Source organism: Oncorhynchus masou, chromosome 2 (genome assembly GCF_036934945.1).
Source record: "Oncorhynchus masou masou isolate Uvic2021 chromosome 2, UVic_Omas_1.1, whole genome shotgun sequence".
NCBI lineage: Eukaryota > Metazoa > Chordata > Actinopteri > Salmoniformes > Salmonidae > Oncorhynchus > Oncorhynchus masou.
The window spans coordinates 11,974,164-12,001,130 of NC_088213.1; the positions used below are offsets into that span (position 1 = coordinate 11,974,164).

A 26,967-nucleotide genomic window follows, 5' to 3' on the forward strand; every position below is an offset into this window, starting at 1 on the left:
TGCAAGCCTTTATTTGATTTATTTCTTATTCATATTTATTTTTTTAGACTATATTTTTCATCTTTATAATTTACCACTAATCCTACTACCCCTCCCCTAATTGGAATAAACTCATTAAATATATTTTCCTTCTTTATAATTTACCACTAATCCTACTACCCCTTCCTTAATTGGAATAAACTCATTAAATATATTTTCCATCTTTATAATTTACCACTAATCCTACTACCCCTCCCTTAATTGGAATAAACTCATTAAATATATTTTCCTTCTTTATAATTTACCACTAATCCTACTACCCCTCCCCTAATTGGAATAAACTAATGGACAACAATATGTAGGCTTCCACTTCCAGCTTCTACATACTATATACATTTACAGGACACGGTGACCCAAGACTTAGCATAGTGTTCACATTGATTTAACTAGCACACTGGTCTACACTCGGTCCTGGAGAGTTGCTGGGTGATTTAACTAGCACACTGGTCTACACTCTGGTCCTGGAGAGTTGCTGGGTGATTTAACTAGCACACTGGTCTACACTCGGTCCTGGAGAGTTGCTGGGTGATTTAACTAGCACACTGGTCTACACTCGGTCCTGGAGAGTTGCTGGGTGATTTAACTAGCACACTGGTCTACACTCTGTCCTGGAGTGTTGCTGGGTGATTTAACTAGCACACTGGTCTACACTCTGGTCCTGGAGAGTTGCTGGGTGATTTAACTAGCACACTGGTCTACACTCTGTCCTGGAGAGTTAGTTACACACAAGTCAGAGTTAGTTATCAAAGTCCATCTTTAATTTTATGAGCTCTATCACAAACCCTGTGACTTTCAGATCAATTCAGTGTCTATCAATGAATTCTCTGAGAGTCCCTTCCACATTGCAATAGCATTTTGACTTTCAACAGTTCAGTATCTCTAAAGAAAAGTTGAGAGTCCCAACATAATGGCAAATGGGATCCTTTATAGCGAAGATCCACCCCCACTAGACGACATGACAATCCACAGGTCCCAGGAACTTACACAAAGAAAGACTTTACTTCAGAGAGGAGTATCCCCTAGCCAGACAGAGTTGGCTATAAATTATCGTTCAGTTTGGTCTCCTAAACAAAGCTCTTATCTCGTCCTTGGTACAAGATGGTACCAAGACATTACCCCCACCCTATGATATATATCAAATTGTCATTTAGATAGTACCAATTCTAAATACAACCAATCCTGGACAAACTCACGGAAAGGAGAGTGACCCTATAGGTCAACAAAGAGGGAGCATAGAATGATTCCAGACACTGCCATCCTCCTTTCCCCGATGGGAAAAGTAGGGAGTGACTGGCACACCGACACAGTGGAGCAAAAGAGCAAAAGATATGTTTACACATGATGACCCCTTGACCTCTCCCCTCTCTGCGGCCCATGCAACTTAGTCTTGACATAGAACAGATAACTGCCAATGGCCACCACTATAGTACAACAAAATACATTCTTATGAGAAATAACTCATAAGCATATCATGAAAATAAAACATCCTATCTATGTTACCCAACTAATTCTGATTATTCCCCAACATGATTTAACTAACACACTGGTCTACAATCTGTCCTGGAGAGTTTCTGGGTGATTGGATATAATGTAGTTTGTTTATGATTAATCGTGAAATGTGTTATAAAGTGAATGTTCCCTTATGAAAGATCCTCCTATATCCCAGTTTGTTGTTGTTGTTGTGTCGTAAAGAGACACTCTCTTGTTCAGCGTTATAGTATGGCTCCTACATGTGTTGAACCATACTTTTTGGGGTCACTTCATTTCACAGACGTCCTTGGCAACCATGCCATAACTTCAGCAGAGGATGCTGGTGGGAGGAGCAATATGGAGGACAGGCTCATTGTAATGGATGGAATGGAATCAATGGAACGGTATCAGACACATCTAACATATGGAAACCACGTTGGACTCCATTCCATTCCAGCTATTACAATGAGCCCATCCTCCTATAGCTCCTCCCACCAGCCTCCCCTGAACCCCAGAGAACTGTTTTCTATTATCCACTTGTCCCCATACCCATGTCTGTCCCTGACTGAGAGAGTGCTACTCCGACATAGCCCAGATAATGTGTTTCCCACTTGCTATAGAACAGGTTTCACACACTAAACCCCCCACAAAGATTACATTACTCACTGTGATATTGATAAAAAAAATGGTTTGTCGGGTGTTTTAAGGAATATTCTATAAAATGTCAATCTTGAAACAGATTACACGGTAATCCAATCCAGTTTATCCTCTTACGCGTTTAGAGAACCCACACGCTTAGTTAACCCATTAAGTTGCAATCGGCTGCAACGTTCTTGGTTGCTATCTTCGCTAGAGGGTCCCTTTTGACAGAGATCCAGGATGTCAACCTGAGCCTCAGGCCCCAACCTTATCTGTTCCAATTTGAGAAATAGGTGCTTTTATGATGTGGATACAACACCACTGGAAGCAACAGCAAACAAAAATGCCTAACCTAGTTCTATAATATACAAAATGTGAAAATTATGTCCTTTATGATGTGAATCAACAAAGCCTCCACAAACAGCACTCTTAACCTAGTTCTATAATATACAAAATGTGAAAATTATGTCCTTTATGATGTGAATCGACAAAGCCTCCACAAACAGCACTCTTAACCTAGTTCTATAATATACAAAATGTGAAAATTATGTCCTTTATGATGTGAATCGACAAAGCATCCACAAACAGCACTCTTAACCTAGTTCTATGAAGCAGTGAGAAGCACATTGAGGTAAATTATTTGTAATTTTAATCTGTAATGTTTTAGACTGCAAGGGCAACGCGTACAGTATTTTAATCTAAAGAATTTCCCTAACAGATGCTCACGTAGTTCTCTTTAGTGAATATTCAAGACGTTCAAATGTATTTTGACATTGCAAGTTTAAAGCACCGATCCACCCTCTTACTGATGTCTATATTTAGGAGACTGGTGGGTCAGACAGAATAAAACAGGACCAAAATGGGTATTGTAGTGCGGAGAACACCGTAACCCTGAGGCCCCTATCACAACACTGCGTGACATAAGAGCACTGCATCACTCTGAATACTACTCACTCACCGGTCCAGTTACCATGACACATCCCACACTTCCATCCATGTCTGAGCCCATTTGAGCTTCTCCTTCATTCTTTGTGAAATTAAATGCAAAACATGATTGATTTGGCACATTAGCTTTTGTATTAGCAGACCGGGTCTTGCTACATGGTAGAAACAGGGATGGTATTGCCTGATAAAGCATGTATGTCTATCAGTAGCATCGAGACAAGAGGACTGTGCGTGTAGTGGACTTACACCTGAATGAAAATTAGACCATATTATACACTGAGTGGACAAAACATTAGGAACACCTGCTTTTTCCATGACAGACAGGTGAAAGCTCTTATTGATGTCACTTGTTAAATCCACTTCAATCAGTGTAGATGAAGGGGAGGAGATGGATTAAAGAAGGATTTTCAAGCCTTGAGACAACTGAGACATGAATTGTGTATGTGTGCCATTCAGAGGGTGAATGGGCAAGACAAAATATTTAAGTGCCTTTGAACGGGGTATGGTAGTAGGTGCCAGGTGCACCGGTTTGTGTCAAGAACTGCAACGCAGCTGGGGTTTTCACGCTCAACAGTTTCCTGTGTGTATCAAGAATAGTCCACCACCCAAAGGACATCCAGCCAACTTGACACAACCGTAGAAAGAGTCAACATGGGCCAGCATCCCTGTGGAACGCTTGGTAGAGTCAATGCCCTGACGAATTGAGGCTGTTCTGAGGGCAAAAGGGGGCCAACTAATGTTCTGTACAGTCAGTGTCTACACACTATGATACATGAAACTTATCTGCCTTCATGTTGGTATAAGTTATGCTAATTTGGATGTAGATTCTAGTGAAGTTGGTTGGTGGTAGTGAAAAGTCAGGCGATAACTGTAAGCTTTTCTGAGTGACAGACACAGTGATATTATCACAGACTCCCACCACACATACATAATCAGATTTCCCTCATCTAGGGTGTTGTGTTCTACCCAATCCGTCTAGAGTCCTGTGTTCTACCCAATCCATCTAGAGTCCTGTGTTCCACCCAATCCGTCTAGAGTCCTGTGTTCTACCCAATCCGTCTAGTGTCCTGTGTTCTACCCAATCCATCTAGTGTCCTGTGTTCTACCCAATCCATCTAGTGTCCTGTGTTCTACCCAATCCATCTAGAGTCCTGTGTTCTACCCAATCCATCTAGAGTCCTGTGTTCTACCCAATCCATCTAGAGTCCTGTGTTCTACCCAATCCATCTAGAGTCCTGTGTTCTACCCAATCCATCTAGAGTCCTGTGTTCTACCCAATCCATCTAGAGTCCTGTGTTCTACCCAATCCATCTAGAGATCCTGTGTTCTACCCAATCCATCTAGTATCCTGTGTTCTACCCAATCCATCTAGTCCTGTGTTCTACAGTCTAGTCCTGTGTTCTACCCAATCCATCTAGAGTCCTGTGTTCTACCCAATCCATCTAGTGTCCTGTGTTCTACCCAATCCATCTAGAGTCCTGTGTTCTACCCAATCCGTCTAGAGTCCTGTGTTCTCCACCCTGTGTTCTAATCCATCTAGAGTCCTGTGTTCTACCCAATCCATCTAGAGTCCTGTGTTCTACCCAATCCATCTAGTATCCTACCCAATCCATCTAGTAGTCCTGTGTTCTACCCAATCCATCTAGTGTCCTGTGTTCTACCCAATCCATCTAGTGTCCTGTGTTCTACCCAATCCATCTAGTGTCCTGTGTTCTACCCAATCAATCCTGTCTAGAGTCCTGTGTTCTAATCCCAATCCTGTTAATCCATCTAGTGTCCTGTGTGTTCTACCCAATCCATCTAGAGTCCTGTGTTCTACCCAATCCATCTAGAGTCCTGTGTTCTAATCCATCTATCCATCTAGTATCCAATCCATCTAGTCCTGTCCTGTGTTGTGTACCCAATCCATCTAGAGTCCTGTGTTCTACCCAATCCATCTAGTCCTCCTGTGTTCTACCCAATCCATCTAGAGTCCTGTGTTCTACCCAATCCATCTAGAGTCCTGTGTTCTACCCAATCCATCTAGTGTCCTGTGTTCTACCCAATCCATCTAGAGTCCTGTGTTCTACCCAATCCATCTAGTGTCCTGTGTTCTACCCAATCCATCTAGTGTCCTGTGTTCTACCCAATCCATCTAGTGTCCTGTGTTCTACCCAATCCATCTAGAGACCTGTGTGCTACCCAATCCATCTAATCCTATCTAGAGTCCTGTGTTCTACCCAATCCATCTAGAGTCCTGTGTTCTACCCAATCCATCTAGAGTCCTGTGTTCTACCCAATCCATCTAGAGACCTGTGTTACCCAATCCGTCTAGTGTCCTGTGTTTATTTTAGCAAGATATTATCCTGTATTGTAAGCCTAATCCAGAATGAGAATTACACCAAAAATGAAATCCATTGTCTGAGGATTGTGTTGCACTATCTGACATAAACCAAAAAGGGGACAGTTTGATGAAAAAGCCTCAAATAAAGGTTCAAAACACATGATTACGCAAAACACGTCATTATTTCAATCATTGTTGGCATTGTGTACGGTCTCTAATGTGGCACATTGCTTATCTTGTTTCATGCGTCATATTAGTCTCAATCAGACAATCACATTATATTATTCACGCATATGAGAGCTGATTGCTCCTTTTTTATGCTCTTGTGATCACAGCATCTTAAAATAGATGTCTTGTATACATGTCATGATCATGTGTACATTCAGCTACTTGTCTACAGCAGGGTTCGCTAACTGAATCTAGTTGATCCCTGGTCTACCGTCTGAGATCATGTACTGACGGCCCTCGGGCTGAATCTAGTTGATCCCTGGTCTACAGTCTGAGATCATGTACTGATGGCCCTCGGGCTGAATCTAGTTGATCCCTGGTCTACGGTCTGAGATCATGTGCTGATGGCCCTCTAGTTGATCTGAATCTGAGATCATGATCCCTGGTCTACAGTCTGAGATCATGTACTGACAGTCTGGCCCTCGGGCTGAATCTAGTTGATCCCTGGTCTACAGTCTGAGATCATGTACTGACGGCCCTCGGGCTGAATCTAGTTGATCCCTGGTCTACAGTCTGTCTGAGATCATGTCTACAGTCTGAGATCATGTACTGCCCCTCGGGCTGAATCTAGTTGATCCCTGGTCTACAGTCTGAGATCATGTACTGATGGCCCTCGGGCTGAATCTAGTTGATCCCTGGTCTACGGTCTGAGATCATGTGCTGATGGCCCTCGGGCTGAATCTAGTTGATCCCTGGTCTACAGTCTGAGATCATGTCCCTGGTCTACTGACATGGCCCTCGGGCTGAATCTAGTTGATCCCTGCTCTACAGTCTGAGATCATGTACTGACGGCCCTCGGGCTGAATCTAGTTGATCCCTGGTCTACGGTCTGAGATCATGTACTGTTGGCCCTCGGGCTGAATCTAGTTGATCCCTGGTCTACAGTCTGAGATCATGTACTGACGGCCTCGGGCTGAATCTAGTTGATCCCTGGTCTACGGTCTGAGATCATGTACTGCCTCGGCTGACGGCCCTCGGGCTGAATCTAGTTGATCCCTGGTCTACGGTCTGAGATCATGTACTGACGGCCTCGGGCTGAATCTAGTTGATCCCTGGTCTACGGTCTGAGATCATGTACTGATGGCCCTCGGGCTGAATCTCCCTGGTCTACGCTGAGATCATGTACTGATTGATCCCCTGGTCTACGGTCTGAGATCATGTACTGATGGCCCTCGGGCTGAATCTAGTTGATCCCTGGTCTACGGTCTGAGATCATGTACTGACGGCCCTCGGGCTGAATCTAGTTGATCCCTGGTCTACAGTCTGAGATCATGTACTGATGGCCCTCGGGCTGAATCTAGTTGATCCCTGGTCTACGGCTGAGATCATGTACTCTGGCCCTCGGGCTGAATCTAGTTGATCCCTGGTCTACAGTCTGAGATCATGTACTGACGGCCCTCGGGCTGAATCTAGTTGATCCCTGGTCTACGGTCTGAGATCATGTACTGACGGCCCTCGGGCTGAATCTAGTTGATCCCTGGTCTACAGTCTGAGATCATGTACTGATGGCCCTCGGGCTGAATCTAGTTGATCTGGTCTACGGTCTGAGATCATGTACTGATGGCCCTCGGGCTGAATCTAGTTGATCCCTGCTCTACAGTCTGAGATCATGTACTGTATGGTCTCTCAGTAATGTTTTGGGTTTCACATTGATTACATTGCTGAACTTTTGACCTTGCTTGCTGTGCCAAACAAATACTGTATGACTGTCTGTAATTGAAATCAAGCACACAAGTGAATACTTTGACTGTAGACGTACACAGATGTAATGTCTCAATTTAACCAGTTTCTCACAGCAGGAAAATAATCCTGCATCAACAGGAAATAGAAGTTGTTATGTGGATTATAATTCAGGGATATTTTGGGGAAAAGGTTGATACATGTTTAGTTAGGATCGATGAAGTCTGATACTTTAAAGTGGAAATTACAAACTTTAGAAGCCCTTTTTAAATCTGGAATTCGCATTTCCTGTTGCCCGGGAAAATGATCTGTGACAACACAGTGATCAAATGAAGAAAGCACCTCTCTAATAGACCATGTACTTTCATCACAGCATCTTAAAATAGATCACCTTACCTCCCAACCCGACAAGCATAAAAACACCTGTTCCTAGCTAATTGTTCAGTGTTTTTCAATTCATTATTAGAAAAATTGTAAAAACCTATCATAGTGAGTGTGAGAGATTTGTTTTCATGCATTGTTTTCATGCACAAAAATATACAGTGGATTCCAAAATGATAAATGGATAAAGATGATAAATATTGACTGTATGAAATAAATTATACAAATACTGAGCTACACTACATGGCCAAAAGTATGTGGATTCAACTACACCTGTTGCTGACAGTGTAAAATCGAGCACACAGCCATGCAATCTCCATAGACAAAAAAATGGAAGTTGAATGGCCTGTGCTGAAGAGCTCAGTGACTTTCAACATGACACAGTCATAGGATGCCACCTTTCCAATAAGTCAGTTCAAATTTCTGCCCTGCTAGAACTACCCTGGTCAACTGTAAGTGCTGTTATTATGAAGTGGAAATGTCTAGGAGCAACAACGGCTCAGCTGTGAAGTGGTAGGCCACACAAGCTCACAGAACGGGACCGCCGAGTGCTGACGCGCGTAGTGCGTAAGAATCGTCTGTCCTGGGTTGCAACACTCACTACCGATTTCCAAACTATCTCTGGAAGCAACTTCAGCACAATAACTGTTTGTCGGGAGCAATGTTCCCTCTGATTCCTTCCAGCACTGAGCAAATTTCAGGTCTGTTGAGTGCAAACTTCTAGCTAGCATTTACTGTGAACACTGAGGCTGTCCCCGCTTTATGTTACAGTAGCCATGTGGCCATGTAGGCTACTGTGGCTATTTGATCATAATGTAGGCCTACCAGAATGGCCTACCATCAAAAACAATTGAGAAAATGAATCCCATAACGTTTTAACATAGAAATAGCTGTTCTATCATTCAGCCTACAGTAGCACCCAATGTGTTGTGTTCAATGTCGGCCAACGCTCCATGAGACTTGTTTTTTAAACCCGCAGGGCTTGACATGAACCTGTTTATCAACTTGTCCTTCAGTAGCAGCAGCTTTTATGTGAGTGGGTGTGTGTAGAGTCAGTGTAAATGTATGTGCATATAATGTGTGAGTGAGAAAATGATGGAGTGAGTGTTTGTGTGTGTGTTGGAGTGACAGTATGTGTGTGAGTATGTAGGGCCCTGTGAGTGTGTAGGGCCCTGTGAGTGTGTAGGGCCCTGTGAGTGTGTAGGGCCCTGTGAGTGTGTAGGGCCCTGTGAGTGTGTAGGGCCCTGTGAGTGTGTAGGGCCCTGTGAGTGTGTTGGGCCCTGTGAGTGTGTTGGGCCCTGTGAGTGTGTAGGGCCCTGTGAGTGTGTAGGGCCCTGTGAGTGTGTAGGGCCCTGTGAGTGTGTAGGGCCCTGTGAGTGTGTAGGGCCCTGTGAGTGTGTAGGGCCCTGTGAGTGTGTAGGGCCCTGTGAGTGTGTAGGGCCCTGTGAGTGTGTAGGGCCCTGTGAGTGTGTATGGCCCTGTGAGTGTGTAGGGATACCTGTGAGTGTGTAGGGCCCTTATTGAGGGAATGTGAGTGTGTAGGGCCCTGTGAGTGTGCATAGAGTCAGTGCAGAAATAAAAAAGTTCTTGTTTCAGCATAACAATACCCTCATGCACAACATGAGGTCCATACAGAAATGTATCAAGTACCAGGACATTTTAGCCAACAACCTGGTTGCCTCTGCCAGGAGGCTGAAACTTGGCCGCAAGTGGATCTTCCAGCAAGACAATAACCCCAAGCACACATCAACATTTTATTTTGGCACTTACCTGTATATCATTACCCAACAGAAACTATTCTGAGTCAATGCTTTTGTCACCATTCATGTTTTTCCATAGGCTTTCCTCCCTGCAATCAGCCATTTAAAGAGATGAGGCTGCTATGCAGAGTGGTTGTAGCGTAATGCCGGCTTGACAAAACGAACCCCTGCCTGATTTCGTCTGACATGCAGTTAACCAAACACCACAGCATCAACATAACAACCTACATTGTTACCCAACAGAAACAATTCTGCGTCAATGCTTTTGTCACTATTTGTGTTTTTCCATAGGCCTCCTTCCCTGCAATCAGCCATTAAAGCGACGAGGCTGCTATGCAGAGTGGTTGCAGCGTAATGCCGGCTTGACAAAACGAACCCCTGCTAGGCCGTGGCCTGATTCCGTCTGACGCCCCCAGTGGAAGTGTCTCTTGGCTTCTCACACCGCTCTGGAGTGGCATCTCTGCTGGTGCTAACCACTTTCACAGGGGCATATATACAGATTCATTTCCCACTGATTAAATCACCCACTCGGCCACGCTGGAAAACGCATTTCCACATCGCTTCACAATTTTCACCGTTTAGAAAACACCTGTCAAAACAGAGTCGTTTTCTATGCCTCCGGTCCCTCTGAAAGAGACGATTGCTGATATGACTTGAGTTAGAGAAGCTGAGGAGAGATGAGAATGTTAAAGGGCCTTGAAAAACCTTGTTCACTTTTATATTTGACATAACGAGCATTGCTCGTGTATTGTGAGTAGAAACATGTTTGGTATGTGCTAATATATTTTACTCTACATCTCTATCTATTATATTACACATTTTACTCTCTCATGGTAAATGATGCTGTTATATCAGGAGAATATTAGATATAGTTTCTTACGGTGAAAAACAGGGCATTCGGAAACTATTCAGACCCCTTGAGGTTTTTCCACATTTTGTACCTTACAGACTTATTCTAAAATGGATTCAATATTTGTTTCCCTCATCAATCTAAACACAATCCCCATAATGACATAGCGAAAACAGTTTAGACATTTTTGCAAATGTAATTTAAAAAGAAAACCGAATTATTACATTTACATAAGTATTCAGACCCTGTACTCAGTAAGTTGTTGAAGCACCTTTGGCAGCAATTACAGCCTCGATTCTTCTTGGGTATGATGCTACAAACTTGGCACACCTGTATTTGGGGAGTTTCTCCCATTCTCTGCAGATCCTCTCATGCTCGGTCAGGTTGGATGGGGAGTGTTGCTGCACAGCTCTTTTCAGGTCTCCAGAGATGTTCGATCGGGTTCAAGTTCGGGCTCTGGCTGGGACACTCAAGGACATTCAGAGACTCGTCCCTAAGCCACTCCTGTGTTGTCTTGACTGTGTGCTTAGGGTTGTTTTCCCGTGGAAGGTGAACCTTCGCCCATGTATGAGGTCCTGAGTGCTCTGGATCAGGTTTTCAGTCAAGGGTCTCTATGTACTTTGCTCAGTTCATCTTTCCCTCGATCCTGAATACTCTCCCAGTCCCTGCCTCTGAAAAATATTCCCACAGCATGATGCTGCCACCACCGTGCTTCACCGTAGGGATGGTGCCAGGTTTCTTCCAGATGTGAGGCTTGGGATTCAGGGCAAAGAGTTCAATATTGGTTTCATCAGACCAGATCATCTTGTTTCTCAGAACTAAGTCATGAGGTCGAAGGAATTGTCCATAGAGCTTGGAGACAGGATTGTGTCGAGGCACAGCTCTGTAGGATTGTACCAAAATATTTTTGCAGCATTGAAGGTCCCAAATAATAGTGGCCTCCATCATTCATAAATGATCAGAGTGACAATTGGGTTTTTGGTCACCTCCCTGACCAAGGCCCTTCTCCCCCAATTGCTCAGTTTGGCCAGGCGGCCAGACTCTTCTAGGAAGAGTCTTGGTGGTTCCAAACTTCTTCCATTTATGAATGATGGAGGCCACTGAGTTATTTGGGACATTCAATGCTGCAAAAATATTTTGGTACAATCCTACAGATCTGTGCCTCGACACAATCCTGTCTCCAAGCTCTATGGACAATTCCTTCGACCAGGGATGGCTTAGTTCTTGCTCTGGGTCGTGCACTGCCAACTATGGGACGGCATCCCCAGCCGCGCCCTCAGAGCATGCGCAGACCAGCTGGCTGGTGTGTTTACGGACATATTCAATCAATCCCTATCCCAGTCTCTTGTTCCCACATACTTCAAGAGGGCCACCATTGTTCCTGTTTCCAAGAAAGCTAAGGTAACTGAGCTAGACAACTACCACCCCGTAGCACTCACTTCCGTCATCATGAAGTGCTCTGAGAGACTAGTCAAGGACCATATCACCTCCACCCTACCTGACACCCTAGACCCACTCCAATTTGCTTACCGCCCAAATAGGTCAACAGATGATGCAATCTCAACCAAACTGCACACTGCCCTAACCCATCTGGACAAGAGGAATACCTATGTGAGAATGCTGTTCATCGACTACAGCTCGGCATTTAATACCATAGTGCCCTCCAAGCTCGTCATCAAGCTCGAGACCCTGGGTCTCGACCCCGCCCTGTGCAACTGGGTTCTGGACTTCCTGACGGGCCGCCCCCAGGTGGTGAGGGTAGGCAAGAACATCTCCACCCCGCTGATCCTCAACACTGGGGTCCCACAAGGGTGCGTTCTGAGCCCTCTACTGTACTCCCTGTTCACCCACGACTGCGTGGCCATGCACGCCTCCAACTCAGTCATCAAGTTTGCGGACGTCACAACAGTGGTAGGCTTGATTACCAACAACGACGAGACGGCCTACAGGGAGGAGGAGAGGGCCCTCGGAGTGTGGTGTCAGGAAAATAACCTCACACTCAAACGTCAACAAAACTAAGGAGATGAATGTGGACTTCAGGAAACAGCAGAGGGAACACCCCCCTATCCACATCGATGGAACAGTAGTGGAGAGGGTAGTAAGTTTTAAGTTCCTCGGCGTACACATCACAGACAAACTGAATTGGTCCACCCACACAGACAGCATTGTGAAGAAGTCGCAGCAGCGCCTCTTCAACCTCAGGAGGCTGAAGAAATTCGGCTTGTCACCAAAAGCACTCACAAACTTCTACAGATGCACAATCGAGAGCATCCTGTCGGGCTGTATCACCGCCTGGTACGGCAACTGCTCCGCCCACAACCGTAAGGCTCTCCAGAGGGTAGTGAGGTCTGCACAATGCATCACCGGGGGCAAACTACCTGCCCTCCAGGACACCTACACCACCCGATGTCACAGGAAGGCCATAAAGATCATCAAGGACAACAACCACCCGAGCCACTGCCTGTTCACCCCACTATCATCCAGAAGGAGAGGTCAGTACAGGTGCATCAAAGCTGGGACCGAGAGACTGAAAAACAGCTTCTATCTCAAGGCCATCAGACTGTTAAACAGCCACCACTAACATTGAGTGGCTGCTGCCAACACACTGACTCAACTCCAGCCACTTTAATAATGGGAATTGATGGGAAATGATGTAAAATATATCACTAGCCACTTTAAACAATGCTACTTAATATAATGTTTACATACCCTACGTTATTCATCTCATATGTATACGTATATACTGTACTCTATATCATCTACTGCATCTTTATGTAATACATGCATCACTAGCCACTTTAACTATGCCACTTTGTTTACATACTCACCTCATATGTATATACTGTACTCAATACCATCTACTGCATCTTGCCTATGCTGCTCTGTACCATCACTCATTCATATATCTTTATGTACATATTCTTTATCCCTTTACACTTGTGTCTGTAAGGTAGTAGTTTTGGAATTGTTAACTAGATTACTTGTTGGTTATTACTGCATTGTCGGAACTTGAAGCATAAGCATTTCGCTACACTCGCATTAACATCTGCTAACCATGTGTATGTGACAAATAAAATTTGATTTGATTTATATAGACAGACGTGTGTGCCTTTGCAAATCATGTCCAATCAATTCAATTTCGCACAGATGGACTCCAATCAAGTTGTAAAAACATCTTAGGGATGATCAATGGAAACAGGATGCACCCGAGCTCGATTTTGAGTCTCTTAGTTTGAATACTTCTATGAATACTTATATTATATATGAATACTTCTATGAATACTTATATTATATATGAATACTTATACGAATACTTATATTATAATACTTATATTATATTATATATGAATACTTCTATGAATACTTATATTATATATGAATACTTCTATGAATACTTATATTATATATGAATACTTATATTATATATTAATACTTATATGAATACTTATATTATATATGAATACCTATATGAATACTTATATTATATATTAATACTTATATTATATATGAATACTTATATTATATATGAATACTTATATTATATATGAATACTTATATGAATACTTATATTATATATTAATACTTATATGAATACTTACAAGGAATTTCTGTTATTTTATTTTTATACATTTGCAAAAATGTCATAAAACCTGTTTTTGCATTGTTGTTTAGGCTATTGTGTTTAGATTGAGGGGGAAAAATGTAATGTAATCCATTCTAGAATAAGGCTGTAACGTAACACAGTGTGGAAAAGGGGAGGGGTCTGAATACCTTCTGAATGCACCGTTTGTTGTTCTATCAGTATAATATTAGACATTGTGTCAACACCAGTACCATCTCTATCAGTATAATATTACACATTGTGTCAACACCAGTACCATCTCTATCAGTATAATATTAGACATTGTGTCAACACCAGTACCATCTCTATCAGTATAATATTAGACATGGTGTCAACACCAGTACCATCTCTATCAGTATAATATTAGACATTGTGTCAACACCAGTACCATCTCTATCAGTATAATATTAGACATTGTTTCAACACCAGTACCATCTCTATCAGTATAATATTAGACATTGTGTCAACACCAGTACCATCTCTATCAGTATAATATTACACATTGTGTCAACACCAGTACCATCTCTATCAGTATAATATTAGACATTGTGTCAACACCAGTACCATCTCAATGAGTATAATATTAGACATTGTGTCAACACCAGTACCATCTCTATCAGTATAATATTAGACATTGTTTCAACACCAGTACCATCTCTATCAGTATAATATTAGACATTGTGTCAACACCAGTACCATCTCTATCAGTATAATATTAGACATTGTGTCAACACCAGTACCATCTCTATCAGTATAATATTAGACATTGTTTCAACACCAGTACCATCTCTATCAGTATAATATTAGACATTGTGTCAACACCAGTACCATCTCTATCAGTATAATATTAGACATTGTGTCAACACCAGTACCATCTCTATCAGTATAATATTAGACATTGTGTCAACACCAGTACCATCTCTATCAGTATAATATTAGACATTGTGTCAACACCAGTACCATCTCTATCAGTATAATATTAGACATTGTGTCAACACCAGTACCATCTCTATCAGTATAATATTAGACATTGTGTCAACACCAGTACCATCTCTATCAGTATAATATTAGACATTGTGTCAACACCAGTACCATCTCTATCAGTATAATATTAGACATTGTGTCAACACCAGTACCATCTCTATCAGTATAATATTAGACATTGTTTCAACACCAGTACCATCTCTATCAGTATAATATTAGACATTGTGTCAACACCAGTACCATCTCTATCAGTATAATATTAGACATTGTGTCAACACCAGTACCATCTCTATCAGTATAATATTAGACATTGTGTCAACACCAGTACCATCTCTATCAGTATAATATTAGACATGTGTCAACACCAGTACCATCTCTATCAGTATAATATTAGACATTGTGTCAACACCAGTACCATCTCTATCAGTATAATATTAGACATTGTGTCAACACCAGTACCATCTCTATCAGTATAATATTAGACATTGTGTCAACACCAGTACCATCTCTATCAGTATAATATTAGACATTGTGTCAACACCAGTACCATCTCTATCAGTATAATATTAGACATTGTGTCAACACCAGTACCATCTCTATCAGTATAATATTAGACATTGTGTCAACACATTGTGTCAACAGTACCATCTCTATCAGTATAATATTAGACATTGTGTCAACACCAGTACCATCTCTATCAGTATAATATTAGACATTGTGTCAACACCAGTACCATCTCTATCAGTATAATATTAGACATTGTGTCAACACCAGTACCATCTCTATCAGTATAATATTAGACATTGTGTCAACACCAGTACCATCTCTATCAGTATAATATTAGACATGGTGTCAACACCAGTACCATCTCTATCAGTATAATATTAGACATTGTGTCAACACCAGTACCATCTCTATCAGTATAATATTACACATTGTGTCAACACCAGTACCATCTCTATCAGTATAATATTAGACATTGTGTCAACACCAGTACCATCTCTATCAGTATAATATTAGACATGGTGTCAACACCAGTACCATCTCTATCAGTATAACATTAGACATTGTGTCAACACCAGTACCATCTCTATCAGTATAATATTAGACATTGTGTCAACACCAGTACCATCTCTATCAGTATAATATTAGACATTGTGTCAACACCAGTACCATCTCTATCAGTATAATATTAGACATTGTGTCAACACCAGTACCATCTCTATCAGTATAATATTAGACATTGTGTCAACACCAGTACCATCTCTATCAGTATAATATTAGACATGGTGTCAACACCAGTACCATCTCTATCAGTATAATATTAGACATTGTGTCAACACCAGTACCATCTCTATCAGTATAATATTAGACATTGTGTCAACACCAGTACCATCTCTATCAGTATAATATTAGACATTGTGTCAACACCAGTACCATCTCTATCAGTATAATATTAGACATTGTGTCAACACCAGTACCATCTCTATCAGTATAATATTAGACATTGTGTCAACACCAGTACCATCTCTATCAGTATAATATTAGACATTGTGTAACATTGTATCAGTACCATCTCTATCAGTATAATATTAGACATTGTGTCAACACCAGTACCATCTCTATCAGTATAATATTAGACATGGTGTCAACACCAGTACCATCTCTATCAGTATAATATTAGACATTGTTTCAACACCAGTACCATCTCTATCAGTATAATATTAGACATTGTGTCAACACCAGTACCATCTCTATCAGTATAATATTAGACATTGTGTCAACACCAGTACCATCTCAATGAGTATAATATTAGACATTGTGTCAACACCAGTACCATCTCTATCAGTATAATATTAGACATTGTGTCAACACCAGTACCATCTCAATGAGTATAATATTAGACATTGTGTCAACACCAGTACCATCTCTATCAGTATAATATTAGACATTGTGTCAACACCAGTACCATCTCTATCAGTATAATATTAGACATTGTGTCAACACCAGTACCATCTCTATCAGTATAATATTAGACATTGTGTCAACACCAGTACCATCTCTATCAGTATAATATTAGACATTGTGTCAACACCAGTACCATCTCTATCAGTATATTATTAGACATTGTGTCAACACCAGTACCATCTCTATCAGTATAATATTAGACATGGTGTCAACACCAGTACCATCTCTATCAGTATAATATTAGACATTGTGTCAACACCAGTACCATCTCTATCAGTATAATATTAGACATTGTGTCAACACCAGTACCATCTCTATCAGTATAATATTAGACATTGTGTCAACACCAGTACCATCTCTATCAGTATAATATTAGACATGGTGTCAACACCAGTACCATCTCTATCAGTATAATATTAGACATTGTGTCAACACCAGTACCATCTCTATCAGTATAATATTAGACATTGTGTCAACACCAGTACCATCTCTATCAGTATAATATTAGACATTGTGTCAACACCAGTACCATCTCTATCAGTATAATATTAGACATTGTGTCAACACCAGTACCATCTCTATCAGTATAATATTAGACATTGTGTCAACACCAGTACCATCTCTATCAGTATAATATTAGACATTGTGTCAACACCAGTACCATCTCTATCAGTATAATATTAGACATTGTGTCAACACCAGTACCATCTCTATCAGTATAATATTAGACATTGTGTCAACACCAGTACCATCTCTATCAGTATAATATTAGACATTGTGTCAACACCAGTACCATCTCTATCAGTATAATATTAGACATTGTGTCAACACCAGTACCATCTCTATCAGTATAATATTAGACATTGTGTCAACACCAGTACCATCTCTATCAGTATAATATTAGACATTGTGTCAACACCAGTACCATCTCTATCAGTATAATATTAGACATTGTGTCAACACCAGTACCATCTCTATCAGTATATTATTAGACATTGTGTCAACACCAGTACCATCTCTATCAGTATAATATTAGACATTGGTGTCAACACCAGTACCATCTCTATCAGTATAATATTAGACATTGTGTCAACACCAGTACCATCTCTATCAGTATATTATTAGACATTGTGTCATCTCTACACCAGTACCATCTCTATCAGTATAATATTAGACATTGTGTCAACACCAGTACCATCTCTATCAGTATAATATTAGACATTGTGTCAACACCAGTACCATCTCTATCAGTATAATATTACACATTGTGTCAACACCAGTACCATTTGTATCAGTATAATATTAGACATTGTGTCAACACCAGTACCATCTCTATCAGTATAATATTAGACATTGTGTCAACACCAGTACCATCTCTATCAGTATAATATTAGACATTGTGTCAACACCAGTACCATCTCTATCAGTATAATATTAGACATTGTGTCAACCACCAGTACCATCTCTATCAGTATAATATTAGACATTGTGTCAACACCAGTACCATCTCTATCAGTATAATATTAGACATTGTGTCAACACCAGTACCATCTCTATCAGTATAATATTAGACATTGTGTCAACACCAGTACCATCTCTATCAGTATAATATTAGACATTGTGTCAACACCAGTACCATCTCTATCAGTATAATATTACACATTGTGTCAACACCAGTACCATTTGTATCAGTATAATATTAGACATTGTGTCAACACCAGTACCATCTCTATCAGTATAATATTAGACATTGTGTCAACACCAGTACCATCTCTATCAGTATAATATTAGACATTGTGTCAACACCAGTACCATCTCTATCAGTATAATATTAGACATTGTGTCAACACCAGTACCATCTCTATCAGTATAATATTAGACATTGTGTCAACACCAGTACCATCTCTATCAGTATATTATTAGACATTGTGTCAACACCAGTACCATCTCTATCAGTATAATATTAGACATTGTGTCAACACCAGTACCATCTCTATCAGTATAATATTAGACATTGTGTCAACACCAGTACCATCTCTATCAGTATATTATTAGACATTGTGTCAACACCAGTACCATCTCTATCAGTATAATATTAGACATTGTGTCAACACCAGTACCATCTCTATCAGTATAATATTAGACATTGTGTCAACACCAGTACCATCTCTATCAGTATAATATTAGACATTGTGTCAACACCAGTACCATCTCTATCAGTATAATATTACACATTGTGTCAACACCAGTACCATCTCTATCAGTATAATATTAGACATTGTGTCAACACCAGTACCATCTCTATCAGTATAATATTACACATTGTGTCAACACCAGTACCATCTCTATCAGTATATTATTAGACATTGTGTCAACACCAGTACCATCTCTATCAGTATAATATTAGACATTGTGTCAACACCAGTACCATCTCTATCAGTATAATATTAGACATTGTGTCAACACCAGTACCATCTCTATCAGTATAATATTAGACATTGTGTCAACACCAGTACCATCTCTATCAGTATAATATTAGACATTGTGTCAACACCAGTACCATCTCTATCAGTATAATATTAGACATTGTGTCAACACCAGTACCATCTCTATCAATATAATATTAGACATTGTGTCAACACCAGTACCATCTCTATCAGTATAATATTAGACATTGTGTCAACACCAGTACCATCTCTATCAGTATAATATTAGACATGGTGTCAACACCAGTACCATCTCTATCAGTATAATATTAGACATTGTGTCAACACCAGTACCATCTCTATCAGTATAATATTAGACATGGTGTCAACACCAGTACCATCTCTATCAGTATAATATTAGACATTGTTTCAACACCATCTCTGTTGTTGACTTATTTCTAAGCTGGTCCTCCTCTAAAAACACTTATTGTGAGAATTGAAATTCATCTCCGTTTTGAGACTGAAAAAACAGTCAGTTTTGTGACAGCACTTTGTGACAAATCAAGTTATGAAATGAAGTATACAACAAGAGAAATCAGCTGTCTGGTTTTATTGCAGATTTTTTTTGTTTTTTACCTTTATTTAACTAGGCAAGTCAGTTAAGAACAAATTCTTATTTTCAATGACGGCCAAGGAACAGTGGGTTAACTGCCTGTTCAGGGGCAGAACGACAGATTTGTACCTTGTCAGCTCAGAGTTTGAACTTGCAACCTTCTGGTTGCTAGTCCCCCACTCTAACCACTAGGCTACCCTGCCGCCCCAAATGTACAGATGAATAATTAACTTCCTGGGTTAGGACCTAAATGACAACGATTTGTATTTATTTATTGATGAGAGAGTAAAGTTCATATGGGGAGGCCTGTCCTGGGGAGTCCTGACATCCTGTCCTGGGAGTCCTGACATCCTGTCCTGGGGTCCTGACATCCTGTCCTGGGGGTCCTGACATCCTGTCCTGGGGAGTCCTGACATCCTGTCCTGGGAGTCCTGACATCCTGTCCTGGGGAGTCCTGACATCCTGTCCTGGGGAGTCCTGACATCCTGTCCTGGGGAGTCCTGACATCCTGTCCTGGGAGTCCTGACATCCTGTCCTGGGAGTCCTGACATCCTGTCCTGGGAGTCCTGACATCCTGTCCTGGGGAGTCCTGACATCCTGTCCTGGGGAGTCCTGACATCCTGTCCTGGGGAGTCCTGACATCCTGTCCTGGGGTCCTGACATCCTGTCCTGGGGTCCTGACATCCTGTCCTGGGGAGTCCTGACATCCTGTCCTGGGGAGTCCTGACATCCTGTCCTGGGGAGTCCTGACATCCTGTCCTGGGGAGTCCTGACATCCTGTCCTGGGAGTCCTGACATCCTGTCCTGGGGAGTCCTGACATCCTGTCCTGGGGAGTCCTGACATCCTGTCCTGGGAGTCCTGGCATCCTGTCCTGGGGAGTCCTGACATCCTGTCCTGGGAGTCCTGACATCCCTGACTGCTCTAATGCTCCACAGATGGACAGTGTTTATGATGACTATCTAGGATGAGTGAACATCCATCCATCCCCAATGATAAGGCAACTACATTTCACCATCTCTCTTCCTCATGTAGGTCATTATCCCAGGCATGTGCATTGAGCACAGACAGTATGGTGTCTCTTCAATAGACTTTATACACATAAAAATAAGTGGCATTACCCATAATTACCTTCTGTTCTGCATCTAGTTTTCTTTGCTTGTCTTATATTGTTCCACTGCCTAATCTGTTGTACTTTTCTCTCTTCTCTTTACAATATTTCAGAGAGGACCACCAGCCACTGAACTATGAATGCTGATCACAATGATCTCCTCCCTCCAGCGCCAGACAATGAGAGATCCTAGGCTGAGGGGGGCTCGGTCCTATCCCCTCTTCGTGCTACTGTTGGCCCTCCAGATCCTGGCGGTGGCCGGCCTGGTGCGTGCACAGACCTGCCCCTCTGTCTGCTCCTGCAGCAACCAGTTCAGCAAGGTGATCTGCACCCGCCGGAGCCTGCGCGATGTCCCCGACGGCATCTCAACCAACACACGTTACCTGAATCTGCAGGACAACCTCATCCAGGTGATCAAGGTGGACAGCTTCAAGCATCTACGGCACCTAGAAATCCTGCAGCTGAGCAAGAACCACATCCGCAACATCGAGATTGGCGCCTTCAACGGCCTGGCCAGTCTCAACACCCTGGAGCTGTTCGACAACCGTCTCACCACCATCCCCAATGGGGCCTTCGAGTACCTCTCCAAGCTCAAGGAGCTGTGGCTGAGGAACAACCCCATTGAGAGCATCCCGTCGTACGCCTTCAACCGGGTCCCCTCACTGCGAAGACTGGACCTTGGAGAGCTCAAGCGGCTCTCCTACATCTCAGATGGAGCCTTCCAGGACCTCAGCAACCTGCGCTACCTGAACCTGGGCATGTGCAACCTCAAGGAGATCCCCAACATCCTACCCTTGGTCAGGCTGGAGGAGCTAGAGATGTCAGGGAACCAGATCTCTGTCATAGGGCCTGGCTCTTTCGCAGGGCTGGCGAACTTGCAGAAGTTGTGGATGATGCACGCTCAGATCCAGACCATCGAGAGGAACTCCTTTGACGACCTCCAGTCCCTGGTGGAGCTCAACCTGGCCCACAACAACCTCACCCTGCTGCCCCATGACCTCTTCACCCCCCTGCACCGCCTGGAGAGAGTCCATCTGCACCATAACCCCTGGAACTGTAACTGTGACATCCTGTGGCTTAGCTGGTGGCTGAAGGAGACAGTGCCTGCCAACACCAGCTGCTGTGCCCGCTGCCACACCCCAGCCAGCTACAGGGGTCGCTACATCGGCGAGCTAGAGCACAGCTACTTCCAGTGCGATGTGCCTGTCATCGTGGAGCCGCCGGCGGACCGCAACGTCACCGAGGGCATGGCGGCTGAGCTCAAGTGCAGAACGAGCTCGTTGACCTCGGTCAGCTGGCTCACCCCCAACGGGTCTCTGGTGACCCACGGGGCGTACAAGGTGCGCCTGGCCGTCCTCAACGACGGGACGTTGAACTTCACCACCGTCACCATGCAGGACACGGGGACTTACACCTGCATGGTGAGCAACACGGCGGGCAACATCTCTGCCTCTGCCGTGCTCAACGTCACCTCGGTGGAGAACAGCGGCGTCACCTACTTCACCACAGTCACCGTGGAGACCACAGAGACAGTCGACGACAGCCAGACTCCTGCTCTTCCACCGATTGGCTGGGTATCATCCTCGACCACCAGGGGGACTCCAGTCCAGACCAGGACCACAGAGCGGACCTACACCGTCTCTGTTCTGGACCTGGACGGGGAGGGGGACCGCGGCTTGGAGGAGGTGATGAAGACCACCAAGATCATCATCGGCTGCTTTGTGGCCATCACGCTCATGGCCGCCGTCTTGCTGGTCATTTTCTACAAGATGAGGAAGCAGAACCACCAGCAGGACCCCGATGGCCCCGCCTCCTCCATGGAGGTCATCACAGTGGAGGAGGAGCTTGCCGGTGTCGCTGCCATGGAGACCCACTTACACCTGCCCCCATTGGAGCATTACAACCATTACAACACTTACAGGAGCACCTACCACCACTCCCACACACAGGAACCTTTACTGATTCAAGCCAGCTCAAAAGACAATGTGCAAGAGACACAAATTTGATTGAGATTCGTTAGAGGGATCCGATATCTGTTGTCTCATACAGGAAGTATCATGGACAGAATGGTAAGGGTTAGCGAGGGAATGACTTGACACTGACTTGACTGATGATGTTAACGATCAAATGGATCAACATCTTTCAAAATGGGTGTTCTATTTGAAAAAGTGTCTTTACAAAACAGAAATTATTTATTTAAAAAATATATGTCTAGTGGCTAAATCAAGAAAAACAAATCTGAATGAGCTTTTTAGCTCCAATTTTTATTTCACCTCTGTGTGATGTTGGGGGAAGAATGGTTCACTGCAAACTCATCTACTCAAATGAATTCTCTACATTCAAACCATGTTCGGATCGTTTCCAAATATGAGTGCAGCAACAGAATAGATTAACAAGGCTTCCATTTGACAATAGGGCCATTTCAGATGAAAATATAATACTGCCTTGTTTGAGAATTTTTATCAAAATGTTTGAAGGTCATTATAATATCCCAGATGCCCTGGTGTTTCCTTATTCCTTTGGATATATTCACAGCCCTCGAATATTATCACAGCTACATTACATAAAACTGATGAAGAGGGAGGATTGTCGTATTACACTGTACCCTTCCTGTCACTCAAATTAGATGAGATACAGATGTCCCCATGACTTGGCTGTTAATGAAATGAGCAGTGAGGCCAACATGCCTCGGGAACCAGACGGCCAAATGACTGAACATGCATTTTCCCGGCTCCTAATCAACAACTATACATCCTTCACTTAAATTAAGATGAAGGCCTCCCTCCCTCCCTCGTCCTATCGCACTCTCGCTCTCTTCTCTCTCTCCCTCCTCTCACGCTGTATCTCTTTCACTCTGTCACTCTCCCCCTCCTACCCCCTCTCTCTTTTCTCACCTCTCTCTCTCTCGCTCTCTCTCGCTCTCATTCTTCCAACCCCTCTCCTTCACCTCTCATCCTACTCTCCGTCCCCCTTTCTCCTTTGCTCATCCTCGTCTCTTACACTCTCCTCTCTCTTCTCCTCTCTCTCTCTCTTTCTCTGGCACATTTGTCTCTCCTCTCGACATATCTCATTTGTCTCTCTTTAGACATGAGGGGAATGGCAGTGCAGCAGAAGATGTGGGAGAGTGAAGGGGAGGCTCCACGGCCCTACAGTAATGTGTAAATGATCTAGATCAGCAGCACTGTCGCGTTACCTTGGTATCACCCTAGGGTCACAGACGCTTGGGGTCTGATAGCCCGTCTGTTAGCGCAGATAAAGCTCGCATGTAATTCAGCGTGACCCTGGTCGGCCAACACAGCAGGCTAACCGTCTGTACTGTCAGTCTGTAGTAAACAGGGAGGTGTAATTGCTCATTAAACTGCATCAGCAGTCCTTTGGTAGGCTTCTAGATGAGCTAGAGGAGAAGTTGATCCAGCAAGCAGCTTGAAAACTCCAACCCGTATCCCTTTACACAGCAGCTAATGGAGGAGCTAGTCTTCTGATTTCTGAGAGGCTCCTACTCTGATCTTCTCGGCCATGTTTGTCAGGAAAAAACACAACCCAAGGCCTTTTGGTGGCGCCTCTCTCATCGTCCATTTATCACAACACCGCCTTGTCTTTTCGCTACTCTGTTTACACGGCGCATTTCATTTGGTAGTTGAGTGAAGGAGGGAGGAAGGGAGGGAATGAGGAAAGGAGGGAGGGGTTTTGGCCCATGATGGCCATGGGGGCAGATATTGAAGATGTGACGCAATAGCAGTGAAAAACAGATAAGGAATGAGAAGCGCAGAAATAGCCGAAGGACAGTCGCCATGGAAACACGGACCTTGTGTGGAGCGTGAGGAGGAGCAGATATGCCAGGGCTGCTGTCCCGGAGCTAACAACTGCCGCTTAACTTTACAATACAATTCCCCAAAATCCACTGTTAGATTGCAGGCTAAAGTGTCTCGGTGAATTACAGGGGCACGGAATTATGCTTCAGTTGTGTCCACTAAGTTAACACAACTGCGTTGACGGAGAGAATGTTTGGTACGACAGGCAGCACTTTACCAAAGTGGCTACTTAGGGAAACATTTGGTTTGCATCAAAGCAGGGCACAGCCAGCTGTCATTAGCTGACATACAGTAAGCGGCCACGACTGCTTGTGTCATGCTTATGACAATACGAAGATAAAGAAAGTCTCTCACCCCATATTATGCTCCCGACAACTGAATGGGTAAACGTGACCTTTTCAATATCAGGTGGTGCTGTGGCTCAGGCACTAGAGCATGGCGCTCGCAACACACCAAGGTTCTAAGTTTGATTCTCGCTGGTGCCACCCATATGTAAAATGTATGCAAGTCCCTCTGGGTAATAGTGTCTGCTAAACGGCATAGATCACTATTGTGTTAGTATCTCCAACTGGCATCCAAATAGACTGAATTGACTCAATACGGACGTTAGTGTTCAGTGTGAAAGTCATAGGCATTTGAGTTGTGGGTATATGAGCCTGTTGTTTAGTGTGTACTGAGCATTACGCCAGTTGTTCATAATAAAGACATTGCATATACAGAAGCTTTCATTCAGCACTTAAGCATCCACATCCATAAAACATGTATCTCTGACAAGTCCATTCTGATCTATTCACTGGTTATGTCTGTATATAACAGCACATTGACACAGCAGCAGTAGCTTCTGTACTGGTCCGGTCCGGTCCGGTCCAGTCTCACATGCAGGGGATGTTCATATCATTTATAGCCAAGGTTGACCATTCTTTCCCCTTCTAGTGATTCCTTTTCAATGCTTTCAATTCCTTTTCAATGCTTTCAATTCCTTTTCAATGCTTTAGGTGGCTGAATGCTTGACCTTTGACAGTATAGTCTACAGCCAATAAGGCTGTGAGAGATTCATTTCTATGTGGAGCTGGTGATTGGTTTATTGTGTGTTGTTCTGCCAACTGTCCATCTATGGGAGGTTACTGTATTGGGGGTTTTGTCCCTTCTCTCACTTTCTGAGACAATATGCTCCTCAAGTGGTACATTTATACGAGACGTATTTTCAAAATAACATGCAAAAAAAAAAAAGATTTTCACATCAAAATTTTACATGTGCTTATGGATTCAAATGTAAAAGAGAGAGAATGTGAGAGACTGAGGAGTCAAACGGACATCTCCGTTAGCCTCCTTCCCATACCTCTCAAGGAATACAGCGTACATTTATTGATACCAGAGATTGTAGTTCATACCCAAACACCAATAAAACATGGCTGTTTTTCCAGTATCTTGTGCGGTGCTTTTCATCATATGCTGCACTGTAAAGGAAAGTGAATACTGTTGCTACCTCACATTCCCACCAAGGTGCATGAATTTAGGAACAGACTGGAAACTGTACTGTGGGAGGTATTCAGCCGCTTCGATGGGAAATGATTCTGTTTTGTCAGAAATCAACACAGCAGTACAGCTTTCATCAGGGTACGTGTTGTGTATTGTTAAACCACCCGGCTGAAGGCTGTGATGCAGAAAGACAAACATTTTCTATTGAACTTCCATTGTCCTTCAAGAGGGGCTGAATATGTGTCACACACACCCATGATATGCCTTGACACAGGCAAATCAGCTTCTCTCTCTCTCTTTCTATCTTCACTCTCCCTCCCTCTCTCTCACACGCACACACACACACACACACACACACACACACACACACACACACACACACACACACACACACACACACACACACACACACACACACACACACACACACACACACACAAACAATAATTTTTAATTTGCAGCTCCTTGAATTTGGTCGATTTATAATGGAGCGTGCTGATGCAGAATTGAATTAGAGAAGAATGAATTGGAAAGAATAATTCCTCGCACCGGAGGAGCTTGTTTTATGAGGTCACAGGAAGGATGCAGATCGTATTAATAGAAAGAGGAAGTGCTCTTTTGACAGTGTTGCCAAATATA

At 42.9% G+C, this 26,967-nt stretch overlaps 1 protein-coding gene across 2 annotated transcripts in view; it reads left to right on the plus strand.

Annotated features, from left to right (window-relative positions):
• LOC135555272 (leucine-rich repeat-containing protein 4C-like) overlaps positions 1-24,673 on the plus strand; it is a 49,679-nt gene extending 25,006 nt beyond the window's left edge. The window contains exons 1-2 of one of the 2 annotated variants that reach the window (XM_064987599.1): positions 20,580-20,957; positions 21,151-24,673. In XM_064987599.1, coding sequence (XP_064843671.1) covers positions 21,178-23,043 — 1,866 coding nt within the window. In that variant the 5' untranslated portion in view covers positions 20,580-20,957; positions 21,151-21,177 and the 3' untranslated portion in view covers positions 23,044-24,673. Of the gene's footprint in view, positions 1-20,579; positions 20,958-21,150 lie in introns of those variants that run through there. The other variant, XM_064987590.1, reaches the window with a different exon arrangement.
• The last annotated feature ends 2,294 nt before the right edge of the window (positions 24,674-26,967 follow it).